Genomic DNA, 21,223 nt, shown 5'->3' on the forward strand with positions numbered 1-21,223 from the left:
GCACCTTTACATCCGTGGGAATGGCCGGAGTCACCGTGGTCAAGGATTCATGTGGACGACGCTGGACCGTTCCAAGGAGAAATGTTTCTCGTGATCGTGGATGCTCATTCAAAGTGGCTGGATGTGAACCCAACAAAAACAAGCACCTCCCAAGTCACTATTGAAAAACTCAGACAAAGCGTCAGTATTTTTGGAATACCAAACATGCTGGTATCAGACAATGGGACTTGCTTCACAAGTGCAGAGTTTGAAGCATTCATGAAGCAAAATGGCATCAATCACGTGAGATCCGCCCCATTTCACCCATCCTCAAATAGACTTGCAGAGAGAGCAGTTCAAACTTTCAAAGAGGGGATGAAGAAGATGAAAGAAGGGACAATACAAACAAGGTTATCAAGATTCTTGTTTAGCTACAGGATTACACCTCACGCAACAGCAGGGTGTCCCTGCAGAACTCATGATGTCACGCAGACTAAAGGTGCGTACACACCAAAAGCGTCCACGCCTCCAACTTCCATGTTAACCCTATGTAGAGGTGCTTCAACGCGCTCCGAAATGCAAGCAAAGCTGTCCGCGCGTATTAAGCGTAGCAAACGCGAGTGGATGAGGAAGGACGCGGGTGAAAGCCAGGGAGAACAGCGCGGTGAGCGAACAGGGAGGCCGCGCCCACTGCTTCATGCACTCAAGTAATCCAAGCCACACGTGCGTTCATTTATGCCTTGTTAACCAATCAGGGATGACTGGGCTCAGGCGTCACCTGTTACCTGCAACAAACCATGCCCGAGTCGGACTCGGTTCCGGAATTTGGCCGCTTGGAGGAGGGGCCAGAGCGCGGCTCGGTTGCTCGTGTTTGCGCACACGCACAGATACAAGCGGCTGTTGTGTGGGCGGGTGCATTTTTCACGTAAAACAGCGAGAAAAGGCTGTATTTATCAAACAGAGCAGCGGCTGCCTCGCTCTCGTCTCCCCGGCCCCGACCGCTTCGCTCCCGGGCGGCCCCCCGGACCCCCGGCCACAAACCGCTCGTCTCCCCGACTGCTCACTCCCGACGCCCTGGCCGCTTCACGCTCGTCTCCCCGACCACTCACTCCCGACGCCCTGGCCGCTTCACGCACGTCTCGGGCTGACTTTACGGGAGCGGCTGCGCTTCTCCCGCCCTCTCTGCTGCTGTACCCGGTTTGGCCGCAGGCTTTAGTCTGACAGATAAAACCTGCGGGTGATTTTATCGCTTGTGATTTTGGCGCGCGTTCGTGTTAAGTGCTTTGTTGTAACGTAAAGCGTAGACTTCCAGGAGTTCACCAACATAAAGCTGTTTAACCAGTGGCCGAAGCAGCAATGAATGACATAAACTGAGCGTCATATCTTCTGTTCTCGTAGCCTTGTTTTGAAGGCTGTATATGACTCCAAAGAAAGGCTCAGGGCGGCAGGTGCTGCTCCACCCCCGCCTCAGCTGAGCGGGACAGAGGGACGCGCACTTCTCTATTTCTCTGCTTTATTAAAATCGATTATTATATTCACCATAGCCCTTTTTGTTAAACTGTAGTAAAATGCAAAGAAAAGTGGAGTGAAGAGATTTGACAGGGCTCATAGTAGACATTATTTCATGCAGCTGTTTAGGTTTTTTTTTCTTCCTCATTATGTTGCGCTGCTGCTGCTCACGTGCACTTGTAAACAACTCCTCGTGCTCGGCCACTCGGTTCGTTTGTGTAAGTGTGAGCACGGGCCGTTCGGGGCATCCAGGCATTTCCTCAAACGAGCTGGAGAGTGGCAGGTTCGGATGTCAAGTGTGAGTGCGCCCTTAGTCAACAACCGGTGGCCAGACACGCCTCCTATGTATGACGCTTGCAAAACTTCACGTGCAGCAAACAGGCGTTTGTCGCGAGTGTATGTGAAGCGGCGTTGTTTGGCGTCCAACGAGAGGCAGATGGGGCGTGGACGCACGTTTGGTGTGTACGCACCTTAAGACCTGCCCTGGATTTGGTTGTTCCGGACGTGAAAACCAGAGTACAACAAAAACAGCTGAAACAGAAAGAGACACATGACACACGCTGTAAAGAGAGAGGATTCACATCTGGAGATGATGTTCTCATCAGGAACTATTCCTATGGACCAAAATGGATTCCTGGTGTTATCCAAGATTCTTCCGGACCCCTGTCCTACACAGTTAGTGTTGGTGCTGGTCAAGTTGTGAAGAGGCAGGTAGATCAGGTCAGAGCCAGACTGCCCGATCCCGTGTTAAATGTTGAAAAAGAGAAAAGCTTCGTGTTGTTTCCAGACACTGCTCCTAGTGTTGTTACACTACCTGAGTTAAACAAATCACAAATGTTAGAACCGAGTTCTAGTGCAGAGAAAGTGTCAGAGACACCACCTGCCCCAGATATTCAGGTGACAAATGTTTTACCTGCTGAGCCAGAAATAAGACGTTCTACTAGAGAGAGACGTACGCCTCTCCATCTGAAAGACTTTGTTCATTGAAGTACCAGACTTATGTATAGCTTAGTTTGGACTAAGTCATTTTTGGTTTATTATTTTAATGTCTGCCCTATACGCATTTGTTTGAATTACCAAGAGAGGTTTTTGCTTAAAGGTGGGGGAGATGTGGTTTACTGAATGTTATTGTAAGGTTTAACCAGTAGAGGGCAAACTACCCTTATGTTACCTGCTGTAAGCTATGTTCAGAGCTTGAAAAGGTAGAAGAAGATATACAGAAGCAATGTGCTGCACTGTTCATACGTTGTGCAAACGCCCAGTAAAGATTTAACTAAACTTTGAGATGTTGTGCAAAGTTACTTCAGCCACGATGCAACAACAACGAAGGAACAAGACGATGGAAACATTTATGATGAAACGACACCAGGACGTCGTCTGAAGTCATGAAGCACTTTATTTCACTCAAGGGACAAAGTTTACAACAAGACTGAAGGTCAGACTGTGCTTCTTCAGAGAGTTTCCATCTGATCTGAATAAGCTGCTCTTCATCAGATCATAATATCAGATCAATGTAATAATATCAATAAGTCAAACAGATCAAAGCTCCAGGATCAGACGCCTGGAGAGTCTGAAGGACTTCACTTTCTTCTCTCTTTTTGTCTCCAGGTTCTTGATGGAGCTCAGACCGTGATCCTGGATCCTTCTGTTTATTCTCCTGGACTCAGACTGAGGCGTCGGATCTGGAGCTGAACATATTAGTCTCAATCCCAGCTGTGGAGAAGCAGAAATCAGGAATTATTTATTACAACTTATTATTATTCACAATAATTAATATGGAAAGACAATGAAAAATAATAAAGTCTTTAAAACAGTTAAATCTCCCGTGTATCGGAGTGTGGGCTGGTGTGACTGAGGAAGACGGAGATAAACTGAATATGATGATTATTGAAACTAAACTCACTCCAGGTCTGTTTTTCATAAGGATATAACGTAATAACATGGTTAACACTTGATCTTCATAAATAACCTTTAATGATAGAATGGATTTAAGATTAAAAAACTCTTTAAAACAAACTCCAACAGCCTCAGTGTTTTTAGAAAATAGAAAATGTTCCAGGTTCAGAACAGTCTGATAAAGTCTGGACTCACCTCAGTGTCTCCAGTCGACAGTCAGGGCTCAGTTTGAGGACCAGGAGCTTCTTCACGTCTGAGTTTCTCAGACCGTTAACACTCAGGTCCAGCTCAGTGAGATGTGAGGGGTTGGACTTCAGAGCTGAAGCCAGAGAGGAACAGCTGATCTTTGACAAACCACAGCCCCACAATCTGAATAAAATAAATACATAAATAAATAAAGTTCTTAAAGTCCAGAGATAAAACAGATAAAACAAACACATACTTTATTTTGACAAACAGCGTCGTAAAAAAACCCTGCACGGAGCTGTTTTTATCTGTCATTAATTCAAGTCTCATCACATTCGTTTTCGTTGACATTTAGTTATTTCAATTAAGAATAACCAGAGTTTGCAGAATAAATTGCGCTAAACTAAACCACATTGCAGAACACAATCATAAAACACCGATTTTGTAACACACGCGTTTAAAAACTGGTGCGTAAAAGTCTCACAGGACGAGTTACTCAGAGCCTCCTCTGCTCGTCAATTTTAAGCCTCAGATTTCAATATTAGAAATAATAGAGCTTATTATTTGCATTTCCTCATTTTCAACTTAATGTTTAAGAAACACAGACGGACAACGGAGCGATATTCAGCGGTTCCAGCGTCATTGATGCTCCCGAGTCGGTGCTTACCTTCCCCTCTCTCCTCTCTCTCCTCTCCCTCCCTGGGCTTCGTGTGTTTTATCCAAAGTCCAAGCCTCTCAGCTACGACGTTAGCTGCATCATGTTTTAGCTTCAGTAAAAGGCTGTTTTAAAGGCAAAATGCAAAGAGAAACCACGTGGTGTTCTGCATGTGCTTCAGAGAGAGCCAGGCTGCGCTCACAGTTTATGTCACTCCAACTACACATTTACAACCAACTACGGTTAAACACCTTTTACGGAGAATTGTCCATAAGAGACTAAAGCTTCACAAATTCATTCAGGTGAAAGTTAATTTTACAAATGAACTCAGAAAGGAGCGCTTTGTCGTCATATCCAGGAGATGTCAATTTCAACCAGAATCTCAGGCTTCAGTTTTCCCGTGCGAATGCGCCACATCAAAAACAGACGTCGGGGGGTGATTGTTTTATTATATGGGGTCCCGAGATAATGCTTATCCCGTGAGAATAGGGCTTTAGAATGTCTCGTTTTGTAATAAAAAATAATAAAACATGCAAAAACATGTTTTTTTCTTTTTGGCACTCATTGTGTTAATATATTCTAAAAGTCTATGGATAAAACTTCTAAGTTTTTATTCTTCTGGAAATTAATTATTTTTGTCTTGAGTCCTGACACAGAGACAGTGAACTGACCTGAGAATCTGCAGCCGACAGTTTGACCTTTGCAGAAAACCACACAGATGAGACACTCCTGAGTCAGACAGTCCGTTATCACTCAGGTCCAGCTCAGTGAGATGTGAGGGGTTGGACTTCAGAGCTGAGGCCACAGAGGAACAGCTGAACTTTGACAAATCACATCTCCTCAATCTGAATAAAATAAATACATAAATAAATAAAGTTCTTAAAGTCCAGAGATAAAACAGATAAAACAAACACAAAGACACATCTTGAATAATAAAAGTCATGAATTTAAACTGAAGAGTTAATAATTTAAAACAACAAACTTTTCCACTAATTGTTTAAAGTCTAATTCTTTTCTAAAACTTTCTAAAATATAGTTTGAACAATATACAAATCTTAATGTATAAAAAGCATAAATAGATGAAAATATTTCATTTATTTTGTGATTATTTTTAAAATGACATTTAACACATTGAGTGCCAACAATCCAGACCATTTTTTCCTGATATTTGTAGCACCACAGTGTATTCTGTGTTATAGTTATGGACACAGGCTGTGGCTCGTTTGAAAGCTGAGACTCACAGCTCTCAGGAGGTGGAAACACTTTCATTCTACGTGTCTCGGTTCCTCAGAAATCCTAAGCTAAACAGAGGCTAGTTTGATCAAATATTGTGTGTTTTATGAAACACAACTGTCTCCCTCATTTCACTCTTCACTCTTCAAGAAAAGAACATGGACTATTGAGAATGTCTGGGCCTGAGTTTCACGTTGTTTGAAGAGAACATGGAGCTGAAATATTGTTACAAAAACACGTTTCCGAGGACGCGGTGGTGACTCGCAGTAAACAGCGCTCGCGTCTGACACAAGGTTTATGTTTAGATCAGAAACTGTCGGCTTGTCGACCTCATTGGTCTGTGATTATGAGGCCGACGGATAAAAAACTAAAGAGCATCTGAAGCACAAGGTGAGGAGATGTTCTGTGCAGGAGATCCCTCTGCTCTCCCTCCTCTGTCCGACACTGAGCTGCTGCAGGACCACTGGGCGGGGCCACTGGGCGGGGCCACTGGGCGGGGCTTTGAAAACACACGATGAACAGTTGTGTCGCCATCTTCACTGTTTTGGTCACGGCCGGAGGAGTTTGATGGTAAATCCTAGCACAGAAGACGACACACAGAGCTCCCGCGCTATGATTGGCTCGTCTTGGTTTTGCCGGAGTCAGCGAGATTCAAATCACACAATTCCAGACTGTTTCCCCCATGAATCTGTGAACATGAGGATCAGTCTGACTCAGGCCAGGCTAAGACTGTCTCGTTTTGTAATAAAACAAACAACAACAAAAACTGCAAAACCACGTTTTTTTCTTTTTGGCACTCAATGTGTTAATATATTCTAAAAGTCTATGGATAAAACTTCTAAGTTCTTATTATTCTGGAAATTAATCATTTTTGTCTTGAGCCCTGACACAGAGACAGTGAACTGACCTGAGAATCTGCAGGCGACAGTCTGTCCTTTGCAGAAAACCACACAGATGAGACACTCCTGAGTCAGACAGGTCTTTGTTCTCACTCAAGTCCAGCTCAGTGAGATGTGAGGGGTTAGACTTCAGAGCTGAGGCCAGAGAGGAACAGCTGATCTCTGACAAACCACAGAACCTCAATCTGAATAAAGAATAAATGAAGTGATTAAGTCCAGAGTAAAGTCAGAGGAGTTTCTGTAGCTACAGCTGAACATCTGAGACTCTGGTTTGGAGCAGGACTCAGAGGTCGGGGGTAAATGCTGTAGTTTTTCAGACATGATCTCCTACACTTTACTTCACTCTCAGAGAACGGTTACGTCCCATCACTCAGTGATTAAAGGATGAGGAGAGTGGAGGATGGACGAGCGAGAGCCATCACAGACCTGCACTGACCTGAGAGAGGAGAGCTGACAGTGAGGACTCTTCAGACCTGCACTGACCTGAGAGAGGAGAGCTGACAGTGAGGACTCTTCAGACCTGGACACAGCGCAGACACTGAGGAGTCACTCAGGACATTTTCACTCAGATCCAGCTCTCTGAGATGGGAGAGGCTGGAGCTCAGCGCTGACGCCACCACTTCACAGTGAAGCTCTGAGAGTCTACACTGACCAAACCTGTAACAGATGTTAGAGCGACATGTGAGTGATTCTAACAGGTCTGTGAAGCTTCTGTCTGTGACTGAGGACTCACACAGCCTTCCTGCAGTTCCTCACCGCTGGGATCAGTCTCTGTTTACCCTGATCAGACGTCTTGTACTTGTTTAGGTCCAGCTCCTCCAGGACCTGCTCTGACATCTGCAGCATGTAGGCCAGAGCCGAGCACTGGATCACAGACAGTTTCTCCTTAGATCCACCTCCAGACTTCAGGAAGTCCTGGATCTGCTGCTGCACAGACTGGTCCTTCAGCTCCATCAGACAGTGGAAGATGTTGATGCTTCTGTCAGGAGAGATTTTCTTTGTGTTCATCTTGTTAAGATTCTTAATGACTTCTGTGATTTCTGATTGATGGATTGGACTCAGCAGAGCTCCTAAAAGTATGTGGTTGGACTCCAGACTGAGGCCATGAAGGAACCGCACAAACAGGTCCAGGTGGCCGTTTGGACTCTGCAGGGACTTTTCTACAGATTTTCTGAGGAACTCATTTGGACTTAGTCTGGAGACGGTTCTTTCACTTCCATAAAGAAACTCCCTGACCACCTCCTGGTTGTTCTTAAAGCAGTGGTGAAGGTAAACGGCTGCCAGAAACTCCTGCACGCTCAGGTGGATGAAGCAGTAGACTGACTGGTTGAAGACACTCTCTCGTTTGAAGATCTCAGTGCAGAGTCCGGAGTAGACCGAGGCCTCGCTCAGGTCCAGACCCACCTGCTCCAGGTCTTCTTGGTAGAACATGATGTTTCCTGTCTGCAGATGCTCAAAGGCCAGTCTCCCCAGCTTCAGGAGCAGCTCTGTGTCGGCCTCTGTCAGCCCCCAGGTCTCAGACCTGACCTCTTTTTGTGTCTGTCCACTCTTTTCCTGGTTCTTAGGGGTTTGTTTCCTCTTGGGCCTTACCTTGTGTACAAAAGCCTTCCACAAAGTCTTCTTGATTGTCCTGTCTTTAGGGTTAACTGTAGAATGATGGGGCATTGTAATTGTTTTCTTTTCCACACTGTCCTCAGATCTGAGTTCCTGAACAAAGGCCTTCCTCAAACTCTTCTTCTCTCTGTCATCAGACCTAACTGCATCATCGTGAGTTGTTCTAAGACTTTTGTCCTCTGTTCTAACCTGAACTGCAGCTTGGTACTTCTTCTTCCTGTGCGTCTGCACCAACAGGAAGTGTGCGTACATGTCTGTGAGGGTCTGGGGCAGTGGTCCGCTCTGATGGCTTCTCAACACGTGGTCCAGGACTGTGGAGGTGATCCAGCAGAAGACTGGGATCTGGCTCATGTTGTGGAGGCTGCGGGAGGTTCTGAGGTGGGACAGGACTGTTTGAAGCTGCTCTTCATCTGAGAACCTCTTCCTGAAGTACTGCTCCTTCTGTGGGTCAGTGATGAAGCCCCTGACCTCCGTGACCCTGTGCACGCACCGCGCTGGGATCTGATGGGCCGCCGCTGGGCGGGAGGTGATCCATATAAGGGCGTGAGGAAGCAGAGCGCCTCTGATGAGGTTCACCAACAGTACGCCCACCTCTGACCTCTGTGTGACCTCAGAGATGAGCTCACAGCTGAAGTCCAGAGACAGTCTGCTCTCGTCGAGGCCGTCAAAGATGAACAGGAGTTTACAGACGGACAGAGTGTGGGCTGTGAGCGTCTGTGGGGCAGAGAAACACAACAGCACCAACATTTCAAACCAATCTCTTTCTCTACAGGAGCAATTTTAAATCGTAGAGATGTGGAGCTGGTGTCTGAGGGACTGCAGTGTTTCAAATGAATACAATATTTCTATATTTGTGTGGCTTCTGACTCAGGTGTGGTCTTAAGGCTGCCAACCTTCTCAGGTTCATCTAATGTATTTTGTTCTGAATATACGGTGCTGGGCATCTGGAACATTCATCTGACGAAAGATAATCTTTGTACCTACGGTGTTTCTCTCTCTGCCTCTGTCAGCACAGTAAAGCTTTCATCTCCATCTGGTTTATAAAGTGCATTTCTTTCCCGTGACAATGATCACCTGCTTCCTTTTTGGTTTCTATGAAGCGTGTGCGAGCGGCTGCTTTAATGACGAACAGTTAATATGGAAGATGGCGGCTGGAACGGAGTGCACCGAGACACCTCAGATCTATGAGTGTTGATGGAAAGCTTATTGTGGAAGAGGAGTTTCTGAATTTAAACATCTCCCGGAGCAACTGTTCAATCCATCAGAAATGGAAAGAGTAAAGCACCACTGTGAACTTACCAAGACACGGCTGTTCACGTAAACTAACAAACTGAACAAGGAGAGCACCGGTCAGAAATGCAACCAAGTGCCCCAAGATAACTCTGGAGGAGCTGTGAAGTCCTGCCGCTGAGCTGGGGGAAACTGTACATGGGACAACTATAAGTCTTATCTACACAAATCTGGCCTTCATGGACGAGTGGAAGAAGAAAGACATTATTGAAAGGAGGCCATAAGAAATCCCGTTTGAAGTTTGCTAGAAGTCATATGGAGGACACAGCTCCATGTGGAAGAAGGAGCTTTGGTCAATTTTTTTAGACAAAAATTGAACTTTTTGGCCCAGATGCAAAACGTTATGTATGGAGCAAACCTCATCGTCCTGAGTGCACCATCCCCAGTGTCAAATATACAGGGGGGAGCATCATGCTGTGGGGCTGCGTTTCCTCAGCGGGGACTGGGGAGACTGTAAGAATAGTTGGGAAGATGGATGGAGCCAAATACAGAGACATTTTGGAGGAAAACCTGCTGAAGTCAGCAAGAGAAATGAGGCTGGGGCGGAGATTCACCTTCCAGCAGGACAATGTGTAACACGGGTGGGAAATATGCTATATTTCCTTTAATGTCATTCCCTTACATTACCTGCGCTGTCCCTACGTTTAGTCTCGCGAGCGTAGCGTCACCCGCTCACGTGACTCGTTGCAGCCTATCGCGCTCTATATTATCCAGCGTTCCAATATGGCTGACAGGTGCGGTGGCTAAGCCTCGGGGGAGTTCGAAGCCGGTATGTTTTAAAGTTCTCGTTTACCTGCAGATCGCGATGACAACTGTCCAACATTTTACAACTAATTGCTAACTTATAGGTGCCGACCATCAGGGCTGATTCGTGACGAGAGAGTGTGTCGATGTTATGATATTAAGCGGAGTTGGTGAGTGAATTTGTTGCTACTGTTGCTGCTACTAGCCGCCCCTATGTATTCCTTATGGGCGGGTTAGCAGGGTTAGCATTGGACTTTAAACTCCGTTTTCCTCCATGTCTCTGAATTAATTTAAATTATATTTATGTCGAGTCTTTATTTTATGTATGTACAACTGGTGTCTAAGTCCTGTGGCTGTTTAGGGTCATCTGAACTTTTTATGCTAAGGAAAAGACAATGAATGAACACTGCCGCTGGTGCGCACCGGTAGTTACACCTGTCATAATGACATTTGTGTTGCTTATTTTTGTATAGTCTTTTGTATACATAAAATATGGTTGATTGTATTTAGTATTGCTAATGCGAGCAGTAGTAGTTGTTTATTGAAGTTAAATAGATAATGATTATTTTTAATGTGCGCACAACGATCGAACTCAGGGTCCTGTTTTTTACGCAGGCCAGGTCCCTAAGTCTTGGATGGCGAGCTGTAGATAGGCCTCGAGCCCGAGCCCAACGATCTCCACCTGCTCTGTTCGGGCCGGTAGGCGGCTTATAACCACACCCCCTTGCCTCGCACCTCACTACTCTGCGGCCTTTGCATTACCTCATGAACACTATCACCATAAACCGAACTCTCACTACGAACTGTCATACTTCAATCTCCAATCCGTGGCCGTATGAACTGTGCATTTGAACTGTCCCACATGAACTTTCATCACATTTGATGTTTACGTTTTGTTTGTGTCCATTTGAATGGCCATTCCTGTCCATGTGTTTTTGTCCCAAGTGTCTGTTTTTTATGTCCACTGTAAATAATAACAACATTTATAAGCAGATATCAGTCTCCGTCCTATCTCTCCGAGAGCCGTACTCTAGACTTCTGATTAGCCCAACAGTAAGAATTATTTCAGCTTAAGTACCTGTTACAAATGACTCGAAGCACAAAGATAAATCTACAATGGAATGGTTCAATAAAAACATATTAATGTGTTAGAATGGCCCAGTCAAAGTCCTGACCTAAATCCTATTGAAAATCTGTGGAATAATCTGAAAACTGCTGTTCACAAACGCTCTCCTTCTAATGTGACAGAGCTTGAGTTGTTTTGTAAAGAGGAATGGGCTAAAATGTCAGTCTCTACATGTGCAAATCTTGTAGAGTCAAACCCCAAAAGACTTGTGCTGTTATTGCAGTAAAAGGAGGTTCCACAAAGTATTAATTCATGCTGTATGATACTTATGCACGCCCCACTTTTCACTTTTCTATTTTTTGAAAAATAACAGAATCATGTATCATTTTGCTTTCACTTCACAGTTGTCTGTTACTTGTGTGTGAACGTTCAGTAAAAAAATCAAAATAAAATCTTCATGTTTAGGGTTGTAAACATGACAAAATGTGCAAAAGTTCAAGGTGTATGAATACTTTCGAGAGGCACTGTATCTATCGATCTATCGATCTATCGATCTATCGATCGTCATGGTTTACTCCCTGATTCGTTACTGTCAGTCACTCTGGTGCCTGACATCAAGAAAAGGCTGGCAAAGTTGGGAGCCTGGACAACTGCAGGCCAATAACTTTATCGAGAGTCAAATCAAACGTTTTTGAGAAAATACTGCTAGTTTGTGAAAACATCTCGAGGCCGATATGTAACTGCACAGATAAATTATACTTATTAAATATAAACTGACAAACTCCTCATGAAGGTAAAGCTTTCTCTAAATGAGAGTGACCTGTGGATCCAGCGCTGGATGGAACACTTGGATCAGCTCCATCAGACTGTAGCGCCCCCTTCTGACCAGGTTCATCTCTCTGAAGGACAGTGGCACCACCAGCTGCAGCTCCTGGTTCTCTGAGCCCTGGGCCCAGTCCAGACAGAACTTCAGGACTGAGAAGGTCTTCCCCACTCCAGCCACGCCCACAGTCAGCACGGCTCTGATGGAGCCCTGCTGCAGCGCCCCCTGCTGCTGCTCAGGGGGCAGAGCTTTAAAGATGTCCTGGCACCTGATGGTGATCTCCTGGACCTGCTTCTTCTTGGACTGTGTCTCCAGACTCCTCTCCTCAGGTTGGGCTCTGGCCTCTTCACTGAGGCCCTCTGTGATGTACAGCTCAGTGAAGATGCTGTTCAGAAGAGTTCTATCTCCTGATTCTTCACTTCCCTCTGTCACACTCTCACATCTGCTGCTCAGGCTCTGCTTATGGTCCTTCAGAACCTTGTGGAGACCTTCACCTGGACACAGAGGAGGAGACACCTGTTAATGTTGATGAACAGGTCTCTTATTCCCTGCTGTAGTTGATGAGTCTCAGACTGAGCAGACTCACCTGGTGCAGGGCTTTGAAGCCCCTGATCAGGACTGTTGCCTGTGTCTCCACACTGAGGCCAGGCGTCCTGCTCTGACTCTGTTTCTCTGTGACACAAACACACAGCACTGAGCACGTCTTTAACATCTCACAAGTTACAATCACAAATATAAAGCACAGTTTAGCTGCTGAGACTCTGTGTTCAGGTCAGATCTTACTGTGAGTCTGGAGCAGGTTCAGGACTAAAGATTGGAGGGAAGTCTTTAGACATGTCACTCTTCATGGACAGAGCCGACACTGAGGCTTTGGATCGGCTTCTGTGGAGAGAAGATCAGGTTCTTCAGCCTGAGAAGTGAAGCTGGATTCATGCTGAGCTTCAGGAGTGAAGTGTGCGTGTGCAGGTGATGTTGAGGTCTGAGGCTGATCAAAGGGCAGAGCATGAGACCAACAACATTCTTTTACTGACGTCTGAAATACTGTCAGCTCCACTTATGGACGAATAGAGTCATGGGCGTGTCCTCGTCCCAGTGGAGAAAGACTCACCGTGACTGAACATCATGTAGTGTTTTAAATGTGCCACAGAGATCAGGTTTGAAATGACTTGATCTGACAGACGGCAGTAAAGACCTGGCCCAGCAGCTCTGAGGAGCAGACCACGGGCTGCAGAAGAGTCACTGAACAAACATTTGACTCACACACAGGTTATAAAGTGTAACAGCCTGGTGTCGCTCACTGAAATGAGGAGTTTCATTTGATTTATTCATCCAAACTCTAGCATTAAACCTTAAAGTCTGTTCTTACATAATAGCTCAGTGTTTTCCATCTCAGATCCAGTGTGGAGCCGTCGGAGCCTCACCCTGTCACTGTCCTCATGTGACGCTTTACAGCTCCTTGTTTTGTTAAAGTCTTTACTGCAGTTCTGTCAAATCAGGTCATTTCAACTTCACTTGTACGACACATTTAAGCAGCTGCAGTTCCTGCAGTTACTCAGAGTGCGGCACTAAAATGCTAAACAAAGATCAGAACAGACGGATTGACTTGGAGGAGCTGTGGATCCTGAACTCTCACATTTGGATGTGAATATCCTCAAATTAAGCTGAGTCCGCACTTCAAGCCCTTTGATTGTGGAAAACTTATAAACAAACGGAAGGAAAAACTCTGTCACTTCAGTGTTATTTCAGGAGATTATTTCACTCCACATTAGGTTTATTTCTCACCGTGAGTCTGGAGCAGGTTCAGGACTGAAGACTGGAGGGAAGGTTTTGGACTGGTCACTCTTCATGGACAGAGCCGACACTGAGTCTGTGGATCTGCTTCTGTGGAGAGAAGAATAATCTGGTTTTGCTTTGTCTGTTAAGGTCGATAACAAACGGCTGTAGATCTGCCCTGGTGTTTCTGCTTCCCTTTACTACACAGTATGAAGTCTTTCTCACCGTGAGTCTGGTGCAGGTTCACGACTGAAGATTATAGGGACATCTTTAGACCTGTCACTCTTCATGGACAGAGCCGACACTGAGGCTGTGGATCTGCTTCTGTGGAGAGAACAATCATCTGGTTTTGCTTTGTCTCTAAACACATCTGTCTTTGAAGGAGGTGAAAGTCGATAAGAAACGACTGAACTCACTTTGTCCCACAGAGCTGTGGCTCAGTGCTGCCCTCTGGAGGCTTTGCTTTTCCTTCTGCCATTTCCTCAGAGTCTCGTCCTGGGGGAGAATCAGAGCCTTAAACACAGAGATAAACCTCATCATGTGAACACTGAGTTTATTTCACTTCCACTTCAAACTAGTAGAAAAGATCTGAACATCTATCAAACAGTGACTTTGCTGTTGGATTTTCTTTGACCTCAGGCCTTTGACACAAGAGACCATTCACCGCTTTCAAATAAACTAGACAGGTTTGGTGTCGGGGGGTTAGCAAGTGACCCAAATCAATATGTACATCAATAATATCAACTCAGTGGAGGCAACAATAACCCACGGTGTCCCTCAGGGCTCCGTTCTGGGACCTAAACTATTCATTATGTTCATTAATGATATCAGTGAAGTCCTCAGCAAAGTACAATGGATCCTATTGGCTGATGACACAGTTTGTCCTGTTCTGAAAAAGACCTTGAGCTGCTTTTGAACACAGTAGGAACTGAACTGTGGAACTATGGGAGAATCCCTATAAAACTAATATACAGCCTATTTTCTTACTACAAAAGAAAGTGATTAGAGTGATCAGCCATGCAGAAAACCTCACTCCAACAAATCCACTTTTTATCAGATTAAATATCTTCAAACTGCAGGATCTTGTTGATGTTTACGCAGCAGTCGTGATGTTGATGTTGATGAGATGCTTCAAATAAGAGAATCCAGATACAAATCGAAAAAGTGACCCAGGAGAAGTGGCCCTGGCATTTAACCATTACTTTGTAGATTCTGTGGCTAACATTGTAAGTTGTTTTGCACCAGGCACCTCAAATAGTATCACTTACTCTGTGGATGAAAGTGTACCTGTTCTCAGTGTAATGAGTGTCTCGGACAGTGATGTTTTACAGTGTATTCACTCTCTGTGGCTCTCTACAACGACAGATATCTTTGGTGTGGACACTGTGATGCTTAAAGAGTTACGTACTTCTCTCACACGACCCATTGCTAAGATTATCAATCCTTATTTGTGGCAGGGAATGTTTCCAAGCATATGGAAATCTGCTGTTGTCCCAGTATTTAAAAATGGTGACCCTCTGTCTTTGGCTAATTACAGACCCATAACTATACTTCCCATAATGTCCAAAGCACCTCAACACCACCTCTTTTGCCCGACACCCGCTGCAGTTTGGCTTTGGAGCCAGTTACTCGACTGAAACTGCCACTTGCTTCTTTATCGAGAACATCCGAGGGTGGTTGGACGAGGGCGGGGTTGTTGGTGCCGTCTTCCTCGACTTACGAAAAGCGTTTGATACAGTAAATCACAACATCTTGCTGACTAAACTACACAACTTCAATTTTTCCATAAATACTATAAATTGGATTCAGTCATATCTGAGTAATCGCTCTCAGCAGGTCAGACTGCAAAGCTGCCAATCTTCTGCCCTGCCTGTAATGACCGGTGAGCCTCAAGGGTCAATCCTGGGGCCTTTATTGTTCTCACTTTACATCATCGACCTCCCGTCCCAGATGCCCAGATGTCTCTATGACACAGTGCTATATGTTCATGGCAGCAGTGCTTCCCAAGTGGCTGAAAAGCTCACCCAGGCCATGGTTCACATCACCGCATGGCTGAAGCACTCCTGCCTACAGTGAAATACATCCAAAACAGTATCCATGCTTTTCACTAAGTCCCACACGAGTCGTATTGAGGAGCCTGATGTTCGTGTGTCAGACTGTGACCCAGTATAAATACCTTGGTGTCATTTTGGACTCAAGACTCACATTCAAACCACATGTAAAAATGATCAGTAATCGCATCAAATTTACCCTCAGCAACTTCAGACACATCCGGCACCAAATGTCAACACAAGCAGCAAAAATGTACATGCACTCAATGATCTTTTCACATTTAACAAACTGTTTAACCGTCTGGTCACATGTCAATGTCACAACCCTCAAACCCATCCAGTCCCTGCACAAACGCACCATAAAAACCACTCTCATGTCATCACTGTCACTATTACAAAAGCATCGTTTACTCAGCTGGGAAAACATGGTCAAATACTCTCATCTCTGCCTCATCTGTAAAATAACACATGGTTTGTCGTCACCTCCACTCAGACAGTTCATTCACACCGGATCAACAGAACTCAGGAGAACCAGAGCAGCAGCGAGGGGCGACTGCCTCATCCCTCTGAGGAAAAGCCTCTTTGGTCAAACCACCTTTTCTGTCCAAGCTGCCCATGAATGGAACCTCAGCCCCACAACAATTAGGAATATTAATACATAAAACTCATTTAAAACACAGTTAAACAAATGTCTCATTGAGAATCAGAGCTGTCAGCACTGACAGGATCATCTCTCCTGCCTCCTGCTGGTCTCACCTCTCCTGCCCCCTGCTGGCCTCACCTCTCCTGCCCCCTGCTGGCCTCACCTCTCCTGCCCCCTGCTGGCCTCATCTCTCCTGCCCCCTGCTGGCCTCACCTCTCCTGCCCCCTGCTGGCCTCACCTCTCCTGCCCCCTGCTGGCCCCTCCTCTCCTGCCCCCTGCTGGCCTCTTGTCCTCGTCTGTTGTCTCTCTGTAATTGTTGAGTTTGTAATAGTCTTGTTCTTGTGTATCATGATTGGTTTGCGATATTGAGAGTGTTATTTTCTGTTTTCTGTTTAAATATTTTATTGTATTGCATTTTAATGTGTATAATTGTACTTTTACTCCCTTCAGGAGGACACACAACAACTGTCCTGGGACGACAGATGAAAAACAGCCCTTAGGCTAGTTTGTATATTAATATGCACTGTCCCTATAATAAATAAATACAAATAAATACAACCTCAGAGGAGCTGATCTGCTACAAGAACACAAAGAGGAGGAGATCTATTACCTATTCACCTGTTACACTTAAGGCTTACGACTATTTTTACCTGTGACTGAACGAACAGGAAACAGTGGGAGCGGCTCAGCAGTTCAGCTCGACTACATTCCTCATCACACTCCTTCACACGCACTTTGCCTCCTCACAGGTTCAGACACGTATTTGCTCTGTTTATAAGAAGCATTTACACACATTACACTGACACAGCTCTAATAATGCACTCATTATGACTCAATGAACCTTGACTTAAGGCCAAACACCAAATGTGCTCTGGTGTATGTTATTGTGTATATGATGCAGTGATGAGTCTGTAAACTGTAGCTCTGTCTGATTCCAAAGCCTCACCTGAGTGTGGGCTCTGAAGCGTCTCCTCTGTCCGACTCTCCCTGGTTTCTGCTCGGTTTGGAGATTACAGGACCGTCCCGTCATCTCCCCTTCAGCCGCACATTTGTGACACTGCGGCGGAAACACCTGCTCTTTACCTGAGGACAAGCCCCGCCCTCTGTCACCACAGCCACACACTTAACCCTTAAGGCACAGGCTGAGGATCACTGACACTGAGATCAGAAGGAAATGTGGATCATTTTATGTATAAAAGTGGACAAAATCACCAATATTTTCAGCAGTGAAATCTAAATAATGGAGTCAGAGTTTGTAAATGGGATTATATTTATATTTACATCTTCACACTCCGGACACTTTCTTCACATTTCTGTTTGTGCTTTGGCATCATGGATGAACAACCATGTTTTTAAAGGTCCAAATAAAATCGTTTATAAAGAGATATTGATTGATGTTGAAAATAACACTTTGTTTGATTTTATGAGACTATGGGAGTGCAATGCAACAACACCACCACAGCAGACAGGACACAACACAAACACACAATCTCTGAGCCCCGTCAGAACAACAGGCCAGTGTCACGCCTCATTTGAAAGCTAAGACCCACAAAACTGATGTTTTTCCTCGCGTTGTTGCTGTTTTGTGTCACCTTTTTTAAAAGTATTTTTTTATTTTTTTCACATTTTTACTGAGTTTTTGTCTTTTTTTTTGGTTGAGTTTTTGTCACATTTTTGTCAAATTTTTGTAGAATTTTTGTAGAATTTTGGTTGAGTTTTTGTCACATTTTTGTCACTTTTTTGTCACTTTTTGGTTGAGTTTTTGTCACATTTTTGTCGCATTTTTGTCAAATTTTTGTGACTTTTTGGTTGAGTTTTTGTGACTTTTTGGTTGAGTTTTTGTCACATTTTTGTCACATTTTCATAGAATTTTTGTCACATTTTTGTCACATTTTCGTAGAATTTTTGTCACATTTTTGTCACATTTTTGTCACATTTTTGTCACTTTTTGGTTGAATTTTTGTCACATTTTTGTCACATTTTTGTCTCATTTTTGTCACTTTTTGGTTGAATTTATGTTGAATTTTTGTCACATTTTTGTCACATTTTTGTCACATTTTTGTAGAATTTTTTTCACATTTTTCGTTGAGTTTTTGTCACATTTTTGTCACATTTTTGTCACATTTTTGTCACTTTTTTGTCGCGTTTACATCCTTGTTTTCTTCTCATTTTTTGAGGCTGTTTTGGTGCTTTTTTCCCCAGAAGCTTTTCGATTGGGGTAAAGCCTTTTGAAAGCCTGGATGAAACGGGATCCGTTCAGGTGGGAGTCGAGAGGTTTCACTGTGTCAGAGCCATAAGGGTTTGATTCCACAGAGGGTTAAACCGTCTCTGAAATGTGACATGTTTATTTGTGTGGTTTTATCAGTAAAGGTTTAAGTGTGAAAGTAAAAGCCGGAGCCGAGGCCGTGAGAGCCAGACTTTTATCCTCACTTTTATTCTCATCGATGACACAGGGCTCAGGAATACAAGAGAAATGTGACAGATGTTTAGGACTCAGAGCAAACACTGACACGCTGATAATACGACGCAAACACTGACACACAAATGTCCATTAAAGCCACATTAAGGAGAGATTGTATTGTAAGTATTGTCAGGTTTTATTCGGACCATGAACAAAACATAAAAACACAAACTCATACGAACTCAAAACACAACCTGCCATGATCGTGGCAGATGAGCTCAGTTTCAGACGTGCAGCTCAACACATTTACGTCTTAGTACAAACTATTTTACCTTTTGCACGTTTGAAATGAGGCTGTCCGGAAAGGAGTGGGGGGGAAGTAAACACTTATTTAGTCCCGCCCCTTTTAAGTACTGTCAGTCTCTTTTCCTATTTACTTTTTAGGCTTCCTTAAAACAATAATCTGAGCTCTGTGATCTAAATCAAGTTGTCATATACAGTGTGAATACTCCCTACCATCAACATCAGGTTTACAACAGCTGAACAGGAAAAGTCAGAGATTTTCTTCCGATACTTAGAGAAAATCCATTCTTTGTATTGATGTTTAAACTGTCTGATATTCGGACATGGTTTGAGGTCTACGTGTCATTTATTCCATATTTTAGGACCACAAACGGACACACACAAACTGTTCCTGGATGTCCGGGCATGGGCAGTTTTAAAGTGATCCGAGCCCCTTAAATGATATTTTCCTTCTCTTTCAGAAATCAACTGCTGAGTTTTTAGAGGTCGCTGCTTATTTTCAGCTTTGTGCATTAACTGAGCAGTTTTAAAAGTGATCATGTCTTGAAGTTTTAGAATCTTGGCTTTAATAAACAGTGGATTGGTCTCGGTCACCAGCGTTATAAATTGTTCTTATTGCTCTTTTTTGAAGGATGAATATTGGTTGTAAAGTAGTTTTATAATTATTACCCCCAAATTTCAGCACAATGTGTCAAGTAAGGCGAGAGAAGAGAGAGAGATCAGTTTGAAACACAGCACTGTGGAGCTGAGGGGCGTGTCCAGGTGAATATATATCAATTACAAACTCCTGCTGTGGAGACCGACGTGAACATGAGAACAAATGTGTTGGAAATGTCGTTTGTGGAGGCTCTCGTTCATCCAGGGAACATCCATTGTAGAAGGATCATGGACTGGACGTGAGCGATGCTGTAAACTTCCCTCCTCCTGGCTCAGACTGAGCTTCTGTGACTAAAAGTAAACCTTCACTTAAACCCAGTCCAGTCGATGATTTCACCTTTTCTATGGTAAACATGAGGGGTTTCCGGTGTAAACATCGCCAGTGTTTTCTGCAGTGAAATGTGAATAATGGAGAGAGCCGGGTTTAAATGTGAGTTACAAATATTTCAGTTCAATTTGAGTCGACTAAATGTAAAACTGATTTCGTCATTGGTGATTTTTATTATAATCCGAGACACTGCAGGTGAAAAGGGAAAAAGTTTAAATTCACAGACATCAATTTGAAGCTTTTGCTGTCGATCACTGGAAACTGTTGTCCAAAGCAGTGGTTCTCAACCTTTTGGAGCCACCACCCCCATTTTAACAGTAAAAGGGATTCGTGACCCCCGCTCGGGTCACACCGTGAGAAATAGAAATAGTAGATTACATAATTCTTAACCTCTTAACTCCCGCCTGAGCCGAGAGGATCTAGTTGTTATTTTTTTTGTCATTTTTTGTCATTTTTTGTCACATTTTTGTCATTTTTTGTCATTTTTGTCATTTTTTTGTCATGTTTTTGTCATTTTTTTGTCATTTTTTGTCACTTTTTTGTCACTTTTTTGTCATTTTTTCGTCATTTTTTTGTCATTTTTTGTCATTTTTTTGTCATTTTTTGTCATTTTTTTTGTCACTTTTTTGTCATTTTTTATCATTTTTTTGTCACTTTTTTGTCACTTTTTGTCACATTTTTGTCTTTTTTTTTTGTCATTTTTTGTCATTTTTTTGTCATTTTTTGTCACATTTTTGTCATTTTTTGTCTTTTTTTTTGTCTTTTTTTTGTCTTTTTTTGTCTTTTTTTGGTCAATTTTTTATCACATTTTTGGCTAAAATGAAATGCATCAAACTACAAACAAATAATATAGAATAATAATATATCAGATTATACGCTAATGAAAATATGGCGATTTTATCTAAATGATCTGGCAACCCCCCAAATTTGTGTCGCGACCCCCTTGCGGGTCCCGACCCCCATGTTGAGAACCACTGGTCCAAAGCATAGTATTGTCTCACCTACATCACTGCCCTATAGTGTGGTCCAATGCTCCACAAAAGCATCTTCAGAGACTTCAAATGGCTCAGAACAGAGCAGCTCCAGTCGTGCTTCACTGTCCTTTCCACACTAATGTCCGTGAGATGCTCAGGAGACCAAACTACAGGCCAGTCTCCTCATGGTCATGCACAA

General features: G+C 43.8%; 2 protein-coding genes and 1 long non-coding RNA gene across 3 annotated transcripts in view; 1 reads left to right on the top strand and 2 right to left on the bottom strand.

Moving 5' to 3' along the window:
• LOC306981095 (NACHT, LRR and PYD domains-containing protein 14-like) overlaps positions 1–21,223 on the bottom strand; it is a gene marked incomplete at both ends in the record, with an annotated part of 347,014 nt that overhangs the window by 235,260 nt on the left and 90,531 nt on the right. The window lies entirely within an intron of this gene.
• LOC306980695 (protein NLRC3-like) lies at positions 3,192–13,015 on the bottom strand (the record flags this gene model as incomplete). Its single annotated transcript, XM_079580123.1, has 6 exons — positions 3,192–3,201; positions 3,580–3,753; positions 7,091–7,879; positions 8,180–8,685; positions 11,892–12,388; positions 13,003–13,015. The coding sequence occupies 6 exons, from the start codon at positions 13,013–13,015 to the stop codon at positions 3,192–3,194; spliced, it is 1,989 nt and encodes a 662-aa protein (XP_079436249.1).
• On the top strand, positions 9,832–10,667 carry LOC306980396. Its single transcript, XR_013794020.1, has 3 exons — positions 9,832–10,030; positions 10,110–10,175; positions 10,621–10,667. It is a non-coding gene; the product is annotated as an uncharacterized lncRNA (long non-coding RNA).

Source organism: Gobius niger, assembly GCF_951799975.1.
Source record: "Gobius niger genome assembly, chromosome: 21".
In the NCBI taxonomy this organism is placed as follows: Eukaryota; Metazoa; Chordata; class Actinopteri; order Gobiiformes; family Gobiidae; genus Gobius; species Gobius niger.